The following is a 12,904-nucleotide window of genomic DNA, read 5'->3' as shown; positions in this document are numbered from 1 at the left end:
AGAATTACTTTCCTGAAGGTTCACAACCCTTGTTTGAGAAAATCCAGTTGATGTCAGATTAAATGGACATGATATTGGAATTAAACACAGGATTAAACAAGAAGAGATTTAAATATTTCTATTTGTTTATAAGGATTTAGATATTAAAAAGAAAACCTTCAGAATGCGAAATGTCTACCTTAAAGGCATTGGATATTGTGGAAGTCATTCGATCCAGAACAAAGCCTCCTGCTAAGGTTCCAAATATTCCACATACGATAGTAATACCTCCAAACATCAGATCTGCATTGTTCTGCAGAAGGCGCCAATTGCAAATCAGCTAACATGAACTGGTGCTTTTTGTTTAACATGGTTAAATGCGAGACTGATCCACAATTAGATGAAAAACATAACCAGTTCATGCAACAAAAACAATGTAACAGGATGGAGTATTTACCAACTGGGCTCATTAAACTTATGTCGATCTCGGAGACAAAGAAAGAGTTTATCAACAGATTTACATAAAAATACACTTTTCTTTTGAGAATGGTTATGAAGTGAAGTAACGGCTCTAAATGCTTACCATATGGTATATGTAATAGCCAGCCTTTGGTCCCCAGTATGAATAAGCACCTATTACAAAATTATATGCTATGTATCCTGCAAGGAACCATGCAAGTAGAAGAAATCAGAATCTAGTACATAGCAATTGAGTGCTAGCTAGTTTAGTGCATTAGATGAGATCATCAAATTTGTAAAAAGTAGTAGGAAGCATAAAAGAGGTTCACCACATGCCACTAAAAATAAAAAGCATCAAAACGACAGAGTCGCACTAGTGAATACAATACCTAGGACATTCACAACGTAGACCTTTTCAAGCAAAAGCACCTTCATATCCTTCCAAAATCTTGTCAACTGATTCAAAATTCTGGGTGCACTTTTTGAACTGCAAAAGAAGAGAGAAAAATAAGACACATGGTAAAGTCGTCTACAGTCATCGGTGACTTCCTATCACAATCATGTTTGCACGAATGATGGTAAATCTTGGCTGTCATAGACCATGGTTTTATAAAGGTTCCTTACTCATCCTTGGAATCATTTCTTGTTGGGTATGAACCATCTATACTAGTTGAAGCAACTGCATTAATGACAAGAAATTGAGATCAAATTATGGTGACATCGATATAACCACAAAGAAAGAACCTAGTAAAGAAAACAAATAATAAGGAAAAGACGTAACATTATCCATATTCATCACAGTCGAGAGTTATCTCTTAGTGGCCTATAGTTTCAAATATATTTGAACCAGAGTTTTAATTAAAGAACGTTGGTATTGAAGCAATCTTCATTTAATGTTTGTATTAAATGTTTGTAGCTGAAGTACCTACCTATTTCCTGACCACTTTGAATTACTCGTCACTTTATACTGGTAAATTGATTCTTAAGTTGTACAAGGCAATAAAATCAACATGATATGAATGAAAGAGCTACAACCTACCACACAATGATTTTGGTTCATCATAAATCTCGAGTTTCAGTATGAAAGTGAGTAAAACCTTTAGACAAAGTCAAAGTAGCCAAAATTATATGAATCGTTCCTCCACTTTGAGCAATAGAAGCAAAAAAGCACACACAAAATTAACTCCCGGCATTCATACCAATAAAGTCTTGAAGAAGAAATCAGTCAAAGGAAGACCTATTTCCGACAAGGCGACCATCATGTGCAAATCAAAATCTATTCCATTAGATCAAAACTTATTTACCGGTGCATAATCTACATAAGATAGGCCAAAATATTTCAAGTGACACTCTCTCATTTTAGTTGTACATTAACAAAAGTGTCCACCTAACTTCTACTCCCTTTGTCCTAATTTATGTGATGCACTCTCCTTTTTATGTTGTCCCAAAAAGAATGATACCTTTCTAAATTTAGAAGAATTTAACTTTAAATTTCCCACTGTACCCTTAATGAGATGATTTATAGCCACACAAATATCTCTGGCTCATGCCTCCAATTGTTCTAGCTGTGTCACATCTGTGCAAAACAAGAAATTCTCCCAACACAACTTGCTATCTAGATGTGTGATCCTCCTAGTTTTTGGCAACCATTTGCTTATATAACATTTCTCTTCACAGAATAACATCTTCGGAGGATGCACCTCGCAAGCACATTATCCAGATATGGGAACCTTGTGAGTGAAATGCTGAAAGTTAGGCCACGAATCATGAACCCTGTTGAACTAGGTAGAGGAAGTGAAATGAAAACCATATGAGTGATTGAGTGCAAATACCTGCTTCTGGGCAAGAAGTCTGCGTAGAAGTCACTGGTTTTTGTGATCCCGTGTGCGAGAACCCTGTAGAAACATTTTCAGAAATCAAAGTGCATATAGGATAGGACAGAAAGATCAATATTACGTCACCTTTCAATTGCAACGGTTTCATCACAAAACCTAAAATTGCAAAAGGAAGCATCAGCAATGCCTCTATCCAGAATGCCCAACGCCAATCAAGATGACTTCCAACCTACCATAGAGTGGAGCTTTAGTAAAACTTCACATGCTCCGCAAGAAAAATATTACACATAAGTCATAGCAACTAAAGCGAGCTCACCAATCCACCATATACATAGCCAACAGCAATCCCAGTTGGGATGCACATGTAAAATATTCCCAGCCATGCTGTTTTCTGACAAAAAGAGCAATTAGCATGCAGAAATTACATTAAAGACATAACATGAGAAGCAGATACGTTTAGCAGGTACACATGGAGCAGCTATAAAGTTGAAGAACCATGTTAAAACTAGCGATCACATCAGACTATATATAATTGGATGTATATGTAGACATGACAAAATAGGAATATACAAGAAGGTTTAATTAGAAAGAGTGTTCACTTCCATTATGAAATATTGTTGTCCATATCAAAGCATCTCCACCATGTTTTTAGGGAATAACAATAAAAACATGGTACCATACAGTTTAGTAAAAGCGGAAAACGATAATTCTAGGAAACAACTTGCATAAAGCCTGGTTGTGCTCATTTTCTGACAGATACCATCATGAACAAAATTGAATATGACATCTAGATACGTTCAACAGATCCACCAATCAAAAAGGAATAACTGCCTCACAACTTGCTTTAAGCACGCTAACAAGAGAGTTCAATCGAGCCTAACCTACAATATCTTAAATATTTGACTATAGGAATTGTGATTGCTCTTCTTTATCAAGAGACATGGTAATCCATGGACTAGGTAACATGTCAAAGCAGAGAATCCTTCAAATGTACAGCAAAGGTAATCACTGCCCCATTTAATACGCTTATACCTTATTGGACACCTCACAAAGTCAAATAGAGATAACATTTTTTAAAACAAAAGGATGCAAAAGCTTACACATTGTCTCATAAGCGTAAAGAATGTTGCACATTAATGAACCAGAACTACAAGCAGAGGAACAACCCATCGCATTAGCAACAGATATAGCATGCAAAACTAATCAAAATCTTTTTTAGTCTCAAAACAGAAACAAAAGATCAGCAGTACAAGCATGCATCAGGTACTCAGAGTCAGCACCGCTGCATAACTGAATCACGCTGCAAATCAAACCTGATCAACTGGGGCATTGTCATCAATGAATGGAGCAGCAAGGCTTATGAAAGATGCCTCACCAACACCGACCAGCCTGGTAGAGGAAATAAATTTACAAAAAAATAGGATCAACATCCCACTAAAAGAAAAAAACTAAAAGAAGTACAAAAAACATGTAATAGAAGACAGCTATTGAAAGATCCAGCATAATCTACTCACATTCTGCATATGGTAATGGACCAGAAATCAATTGACAGGCCACAACCAGCAGTAGCAAAGGTCCAGACTGTCAGTCCCACTCCAATAAGTCTAAATGGATTAACACTGCACAAGAACAAAAGGAAGAAGTTTTTGAAATTGTTTAAATAAAAGATACGCCACAGGGTATAAGCATACAACTTAAACAACACCTTTGGATATGTCAACTCTAAAGTAGATAAGGATTCCAAGTGAGGATGGGGTGTTGTATACTTTTAATTAAACTTGGTCTGGCTATCTGGAATGATTAAAAAGGTGTGCTCCAACTAGGGTCATATATGAAAGAGCTGGAGTCAGAAAAGTTGGAATGACAAGAACTGTACATACGGCCTTTTGATTTAGTGGATTTGGTGAGAAGCATGTGGATGTCTTGAATGTAACATTTGATGGCTTTAGTGGATTGGATGAGAAGTATGTGGATGTCTTGAATGTTACATTTGCTGAGACAAAATACTTATGTGTAGTAGGTTCATAGCATTTGTTAGTTGTAACCCTTAGATGAGAGTACCCCAAGAAAATGCATTTGATGGACTTTGTTGAAGCTTGTTATTTCTGGTCGAAGTTTTCGTTCATGCTAAGTACACAAAGTCCACATGGTGACTCATTGCCTGCTTTAACGACATTCTCTGCTTCGGTCAAGCAATCATCGGATGAAGCTGTTTGAAAAGGTAATCAAACTACTCACGTATAGTTTCTTAAGTTATCACTATCTCTCACCTACATAATATGCTTTTGTTACAAACTTATCCACTGTCAAAACAGCTATGATTGTGGCGGGATAATGGATCATCCAGATTGGCATCAGGATATATTGAGAAAATGATAGTTTTATATGATAATGATACTTGGTAGATAGTTCCTTTACCTCAAGGCAAAAAATAGTTTGATGCCGCCAAAGTTGCTCGGACTCGGATGCGGGTATCTGATATGGGTACGGATCCGAGAGTCGGATTCGGCAAAATCTTATTTTAAGATGCGGGGATGCGGATCCAGGTATGGATACGGGTGCAGGGATTCGGCTAAGAAAATTCAACATTATAAAAATAGAGTTGTAAAGATATTCTAAATTTTGAGAGATATTCTGTGAAAAACTTCCATGTATATTGTTTTTTTTTTTTTTGAAATTGGTAACATTTGTATTAGATATAAACATGACTACACTAAATCAGTGTAGTCATCCATAATTACAAAACAAAGAGAGACAAATTAAGTCTCTATTAAGCTCATAAGAGGTCTAAAACATCAAAAATACTTTCACTCTCTTCTATGCACTCCTGTTTACACCAAAAATAAAAGAGCGTAAGGCAGCTCATTTTCAACTTTTGTATTGAGCTATGTGTATCTTCAAAACATCTTAGGTTCCTTTCTTTCCAAATTGTCCACCATATACATGCAGGGACAATCTTCCATCTCTCCTTCTGGCTAGACTGCATTCCATCTCTCTTCCAACTTGTTAGGACTTCCCTGATTCTCCCTGGCATAACCCAATTAATTCCCCTCAGGTTGATGAATATCTTCCAAATTTGATCGGTAACACTGCAGTGCAAAAAAAGATGGTTGACTGTCTCCTCCTGAGCTTTACATAAGTAACATCTGGACCCCAACTGATATCCTCTCTTAGTGAGATTATCTTGGGTTACGACAGCTTCTCTTGCTAGAAGCCAAACAAAACATGACACTTTATAAGGTATTTTAACTTTCCAAATCTTTTTCCAAGGCCAACAACCAATCTGATTATTAGAATGGTTGTACTCCTTGTAAGCTGATCTAACAGAGAAAATTTTTCCTTTCCCCCCTTGCCAAAACAGCCTATCTTCATTGTTGGTGGTCCCTCTGAACTGTTCTAGAGTATCATAGAAATCTGTCATCCTCTCAATTTCCCAGTCATATAGAAATCTTCTAAATGTAAGGTTCCATTCTTGACCTGTCCAAAGTTCTTCAACAGAAGCTCTTTGTTGTTGATTCAGATTGTAGATGTCCGGAAATAGTTGCTTTAAAGTTCTCTGTCCAAGCCATTTATCTTCCCAGAAGGATGTTTTCATTCCATTTCCAACGAGACTGAGATTGTCTCTGAACCTTGGCCATATGTTTCTGATAGACCTCCACAGACTCACCCCATAAGGAGTACAAATTGTTTTTGTTGACCAACTACCTTCCATCCCATACCTTGCCTGAATTACTTTCTTCCACAAAGATTGCTCTGTTGTGGCAAACCTCCATAACCACTTCATCATCAATGCTTGATTCTGAGTTTTCAAATTTCTGATCCCCATTCCCCCTTCTTTCTTGCTGGTAATAAGTACTTCCCACCTGACCAGATGAAGCTTACTTTTATCACTGGTGCCTTGCCATACAAAGTTTCTTCTCAGTGCATCTATTCTTTTAACTACACTGGTCGGAACTGCAAATAAAGACATCATGTAAGTAGGCATAGCATCCAAAACACTATTGATGAGGATTAGTCTACCTCCCAAAGATAGGTATTGGCTCTTCCAACTAACAAGTTTCTTTTCACATTTCTCAATTACTCCATTCTATATTCCTTTTGACTTGCTTTTGCTCCAAGTGGCATTCCGAGATACACTGTTGGCAGAGCTCCTATCTTCCCCCCCCCCCCCCCCAGGGCCTTATGGTTGAAAGAAGGTGACAGAAATACCAAGTTCTTTCACAGAACTGCAAATGCCCATAAAAGATATCACAATATTGACAAGCTACAAGTTAATGGGGAAATTGTGGAGAATCCTGAAGATATCAAGAGGGAGATAATTTCTTTCTACCAAAAACTATACACAGAAGCAGAGGAGTGGAGACCACAATGTAGCCTAAGGGACTGCCAAAAGTATTAGCTCAGAGGATAATCAGATGTTATTGAGCCCTTTTGAGCCTCAGGAAATCTGGGAGAATGTCAAAGCATGTGCAGGGGACAAAGCTCCTGGTCCAGATGATTACACAATGGCTTTCTACATTCAATGCTGGGAAGTGATCAGTCAAGATATGATAGCTGCAGTCCAGAATTTTCAAGTTACTGGGGTCTTTGAAAAACCTTTCAATGCTACTTTGGTGGCTTTGATTCCTAAGAAAGTTGGAGCTAAAGAACTGAAAGATTTCAGACCTATCAGTCTGATAGGTAGTGTCTAGAAAATAATTTCAAAAATCCTAACAAAAAGAATCAAGAAAGTAATGGGCAAGTTGGTGGACAATCAACAGATGGCCTTCATCAAAGGTAGACAAATAATGGATGCTATACTCATTGCAAATGAGAGTGTAGATGCTAGAATAAAGAGCAAAGAACCTGGTATCCTGTGCAAGCTGGACATAGAAAAGGCATATGATCACCTTAACTGGAAGTTTTTGCTGGGAATACTTTCGAAGATGGGCTTTGATGAAAGATGGATTAGTTGGATCAAATTCTGCATTAGTACTGTCAAATTCTCTATCTTAGTCAATGGTTTGCCTATTGGTTTCTTCTCCTCTCAGAGAGGCTTGAAACAGGGAGACCCAATCTCCCCTTTTCTATTTATCCTGGCTATGGAAGGTTTAAACAATCTGTTTAAAACTGCCATAGCAAATAATAGGATTAGGGGGTTTAGAGTAAACTCTAGGGAATCAACCAACTTGGAAATCACCCATCTACAATATGCAGATGATACTTTGGTGTTTTGTGATGCTAGCAGAGAACAGTTGCTCTTCCTGAGATTGGTATTCATTCTTTTTGAAGCAATATCTGGACTACACATTAACTGGAACAAGAGTTTCATCTATCCAGTTAATGAAGTAATGGAAAACTTCCATGTATATTGTAGCAGCGAATATGAGACAAAAGGACTATAATGTTGAACGTATGCCATTTCCCATGTCCTAAATCAGTTTTATCTTTTATTTTATGAAGTCAAAATCTCAATTTCCCCCCAAATTTGTCTATGGACTCCGGTCAAAGTATCCGAAGTTGGTTGACCGAAACCCAAACGTATCCCGCACCCACACCCGTCTCAGTGTCGTGTCGAGACGGGTTCGGTATCAAAATTGAGGAGTCCTCGCAACTTAGGATGTCGTTGGGTGTTTACTGTCGAGGTAAAGGTAAGTGCTGAAGGTAAGGTTGATCATCTCAAGATTAGATTGGTGGTTATCACTGCATGTTTTATGAACATTCTTAATTATATACTAACCCCATACAAGGAAGGGCAAGCAAATTATGAAGTTTGTTGTGGTGAAAGCACTGATCCAGATTATAGCACGCTTAATATAAGTGGTAAGTTAAACACAAAGTTTAGTTACTGGTTAGAAATATTATGTAAGTTTTCAAATCCACCTGCTGACAAATTATATCACTAATATCATGTGCATAGGAAGGAAGAGACATGCTTAAAATAATAGTTAAACTGTAAAAAATGAGCACTTAGTACCCATTCAATTTGATTGTCATTGTTTGACTTTGAATAATTTGTAAGAAAGACCGTTAACCTACAACAAATTATTAGGTTGGAGTTTGAAATATGGATTATTTCGTTCAAGTGGGTCCAAGTGTAAACTGAAGGATCATTTTCTTCTCTTTACTTTTTTATATGGTAAACTGACCACCCTAACCGCCCTGGCTAACAATAGCCATTCTCCACTTTGCTCCCTTCGCAACACGAACCCTCAAGAGCTTAAGATTGGAGGAGCAGAGGTCCTTTTCACCTGGCTATCCCTCTAAGATGAAGGCTTCTTTTTTATTTCTTCAAATGCTAGGAAGGGTAAAAGTGGGAGAATAAGTGGCGAGTTAATTGTTTCAGAAAGTGGTCAATGATTTGGCATGGCCTAGAAAGGAAAGTGCGATGTTTAACATTAAACAAAAGAGTCTTAAGTAATTATCTTATATTAGTTTGAAACTTCAAGAAATCGTATCAAGTAAATTGGGACAAACTAAAAATAATGGGGTAAAAAGAATGAGTACAATGAGAATAAAGTAGTTCATTATATTCACTGGCTAGATAAAAATGATCTCCATAGTGAAATGCAATGCTTATTTCTGTAGGGTGCTTTCAAATATACTTTTTACCTATGTTGATCGGACTCTTCACTTTCGGTGCAATAGTCGACACGACGTGGGGTTGTGTGGGTGTAGATGTGGGATCCGTACCGGATCTAGTCAACCAATTTTGGGTACTTTGACCAAAATCAACGAAGAAATTCGGGACAGATGCAACGATTCTGGAAAAAAAAAAAAAAAAAAACTAGGTTGAAATTAAAGAAAATGGAATATCTTGGATATAGAAATTTCTATGTTGATCAATATTTTCTCCTCCTTGTAAGTTTTCCACAAAATGTCTCATAACCAATAAGTTAAACATATTATTATAACTCTATTTTTAGATATTTAAATTATTTTTAGCCAAATCCTTGCAGTTGTATCTGTACCAGGATCCGTACCCCCGAATCATAAAATTTAGATCATGAATGATCTCACCTCTGGATCTGCAACCGTATCCGACATCCGCACCCGAGTACGAGCAACTTAGCTTTTTTACAGTAATAGCACTTAAATATGAAATATGCCTCAACCTCAACACATCAAATCTCAACACTAAACCTGTGATGCGTTAATATTTATCACCTCTTGGCTAAGGAGGCAAATATTGGAGATGCCACGAGAAGCCCAACCATGAAAGCAGATGATATAACACCATCCTGAAAATTGTTCAAGTTAAAATCACCCCTGCAGAAACAGACAAAAGATTAACATTAAGTCTGAGCAACAGCATACAGATTTGCAACTTAGTTGCTGTTCCAATCATTAAATTTAGCAAGGAAAAGTTATTATCCAATAGCAGATCATCCAAGGGAAACATAAAATACAAAAAAAATAAAAAGAAAGAAAGAAATTCTTACTGGATTCCACTGCCAGAAGAGCATGCACCGCTCTTAGTACACTCACTACGTTTCCCATTAACACCGTTGCTTGCAATAGTTCCACGATCCACATAATTTAACAAGTTGATCACACAGAATATGGCCAGTAACCTGTCAAATGGGCAGCAGATATGTCATAAGCTGATATAACTTGGTACTAGATAACAATATCATTAGAATAAAGTTCTATACACTAGCAGTGACTTACTATATTTCCCAGGTCACCAATTTACATTACTTACTAAGATCATATACCTATAATTGAGTTTTAAGTAACCTACCAGCTAAAAGTTTTTCACAGTTAGTGAACCAAACTAAAACCCTTACAAAATTAATCCAGTCATTTGTCTATTACCCGCAGACATAGATCATGAACTTCTAGTATCTAATATTGACAACAAAAAACCCTCTAAAAATTACAATCCTCTAGTCAAAGATAAAAATAAATTTAAAGAAAAATTGCAACCCAAAGTGATAATGAGCATTACATCACCATATTAATACCTCTAATAGCCCGTTTGGCCAAGCTGCAAAAATTAGCTTATTTTGAGAAGTGTTTTTTTCAAAAGTGCTTTTCTTAAAAGTACGTTTTTGGTGATAAGCAGTTTGTGTTTGGCTAATTAGTTTGAAAAGCACTTCTGAGCAGCAACTAGTGTTTGGCCAAGCTTTAAAAATAACTGTATTTTTCTCAAAAGTGCTTCTCAAAAAAGTGCTTTTGGAGGGAAGCTACTTTTTTCTGCTTCTCCAAAACTGCTTCTGCTTCTCGTCAAAAGCACTCTTTTCCTTCCAAAAGCTTGGCCAAATACTTCAATTTTTTGCCAAAAGTAATTCTGATAAAAAAAAAAACACTTTTGGCCAAAAAGAAGCTTGGCCAAACAGGCTATAAAAGTCAAATCTTTCTTCAGAAACTGTTCATCAGAAAAATTTAAGGAAAAAAAAAGGCTCTTGCTTCTTAATTATCGAAAGAAAGAAGAAATCCCAGGAACCTTGGTTTCTTCCATTTAACGCACATAAATTCAAGAAATTGTGAAATGATACCTTTTGGCAGTGAACCAAGAAGGTTGAGGAGCTAATGCTGATGAAATTGAAGCTTTGGCCATGTCTGTTTTTGCAGGAGCAGCCACTGATGACGGGCTTTTAGGCATTGAATCATCCAAAGACTTTAGATTTGGCTCTTTCTCTCCCATTAAAAGGCTATTTAAGATATGTCCTTTTGTCAGCAAGTTTGGTTGGAAGAGTAGCTGAGCCCTTCCTCAAGCCTTACGGAATTCCTCAGCGTTTTCTTGCTTTTATTTTTTACCTTTTTGTCAATGATTATTTTTTATTCTTTCTTGATTTGGGATGTAGTGCATTTGTTTGCATTTATGAATAAGTAATACTGAAATTATAATATCGAGATTATAACATGAAGATTAAATAATAGGAGTAATAATAATAATAATAATAATAATAATAATAATAATAGTAATAATAATGTTTGCCCTTAATAACAATTGAATTTATACGTCGTTTTAAGGATACTTATAACTTGATACAAATTAAGATGAAAAATTAATATTGAAATTAATGATAAGAAAATAAATGCAAACCACACAAATTGAACAGCTTTAGCCTTTGAGTTTGATCACCCTCGAGCCAAGAACGTCTTAACTAATGTTAGAACTGAACAACAAGATGATAAGAACTAGAAATGATCAGTATATTGCTTTCTTTGTGCGTGTTACCACATGTCTTACAAAGTATCAGACCCCCCCCCCTTTATATAGTAGGGGTGTCCTACTCTTGATACAATTCTATATAAGGTAAAAAATCTCATGATTTGCTAATTAATCGACCTCTCCTTGATACATGCCGAGATTTTCGCCGTGATCTCCAACCGATCCCGAATATTTTGGCCTTCCGTTATTTGGCTCGACAAAGTTCCCTCGATCTTGTTCGGTCCTAGAGTCTCGAGCTTAACGACTTGACTTCGCTCTTTGGTTCGATATAACCCGAGCTCGAGCTCTGACCTGTCACGCTTGAGCCTCGGCTGGTCGTACAATAGACGAACCCGGTTTCGACCGTATAATAATAATAATAATAATAATAATAATAATAATAATAATAATAACAATAATAATAATAATAATAATACAATTATTTAGTTTCAAGTATTATTCATATCTATCATCTCTTATATATGAAGAGAAAATCTCACTTTATACCCATTAATTCCAAACTATTTATCCTTTAATGACCAGGCTCAAACTATTTACTACTCCTACCCATGCGTTCCAAACTATTTACCTCCTTATACGCGTTTTAGCCACACGCATTTTTTCACAAGCTTTAAATAGCTCACTGTATCCAATAACCTCAGTATTCTCCATACCTAATTTCCACTTCAGCTCCTCAACATTCACCAATCTCATCAGCCTTTTCGCTTCCTCGTGCGTAATAAAATCCCATTATTCATATTATTCTTGTTTTTCCCGTTCCCTGTTGAAACTAAGCTGATATAGTATTCACCCATCAATCGGGTCAACCCGCAAAAACAAGTTTCCAATACTAAAGTACAGGGCACAATTCAAAGACTAGATCAGAGGAAGAACAACTCAATTTTTGTTGTTAACTCGTAAGTTCAAAATGCCAGATCTAATTTTTTATGGTGTTTTACTGTTGAAATTCGTTAGTTATTGCTTTTTGATGTGTAGATTGTACCTTTGATGCTGGTTTTTGGAGATTTATTGTAGAAAAATTTAAATCCACCATTGAAGGACCTTGAAGCTTGAAACTCATAACTTGGTTTGTTTGAATGTTTAATTGTTTTGATCCAATCCTGCATGGGTTTGTTTGGAAAGTTTGATTGGAGGTTGTAGCTAAAGTTTTAGTCAATTTGGTGAAGATTTTGTAGCAGATTTTAGAAATTTGGGTTGAACCCAGGGAAGAAGACGAATTTATATTGTATACCCAAATAGTATACAAATATACCATTTTGGTATACTATTATAGTTTACAATATACTGCAACGGTATATTATAATAATCGAAGAAGAACACAATTACCTAATAGTATACTGCTACAGTATACAATATATATACTATTATAGTATACAATATATTATTGTAGTATACTGTAATAATATGCAATATACTGTAACAGTATGTCGTAATAATATACAATATACTATAATAGTATACTTATTACACG

The 12,904-nt window shown here is 36.1% G+C and overlaps 1 protein-coding gene across 1 annotated transcript in view; it reads right to left on the bottom strand.

The window, feature by feature from the left end:
- LOC109223354 (probable sphingolipid transporter spinster homolog 2) overlaps positions 1-10,996 on the bottom strand; it is a 16,839-nt gene extending 5,843 nt beyond the window's left edge. Inside the window, exons 1-12 of the mRNA XM_019387634.1 lie at positions 10,754-10,996; positions 9,695-9,826; positions 9,420-9,521; positions 3,788-3,892; positions 3,587-3,662; positions 2,590-2,664; positions 2,400-2,502; positions 2,271-2,333; positions 1,063-1,117; positions 828-925; positions 563-639; positions 179-292 (exon numbers count right to left, since the gene is read on the bottom strand). Of these exons, the coding sequence (XP_019243179.1) occupies positions 179-292; positions 563-639; positions 828-925; positions 1,063-1,117; positions 2,271-2,333; positions 2,400-2,502; positions 2,590-2,664; positions 3,587-3,662; positions 3,788-3,892; positions 9,420-9,521; positions 9,695-9,826; positions 10,754-10,902 (1,149 nt within the window). The 5' untranslated portion in view covers positions 10,903-10,996. The remainder of the gene's footprint in view (positions 1-178; positions 293-562; positions 640-827; positions 926-1,062; positions 1,118-2,270; positions 2,334-2,399; positions 2,503-2,589; positions 2,665-3,586; positions 3,663-3,787; positions 3,893-9,419; positions 9,522-9,694; positions 9,827-10,753) is intronic.

This window comes from Nicotiana attenuata, chromosome 3 (genome assembly GCF_001879085.1).
Source record: "Nicotiana attenuata strain UT chromosome 3, NIATTr2, whole genome shotgun sequence".
NCBI lineage: Eukaryota > Viridiplantae > Streptophyta > Magnoliopsida > Solanales > Solanaceae > Nicotiana > Nicotiana attenuata.
Note: the sequence above shows the minus strand (reverse complement) of the source record. Positions and strands in the feature narration are given on the sequence as shown.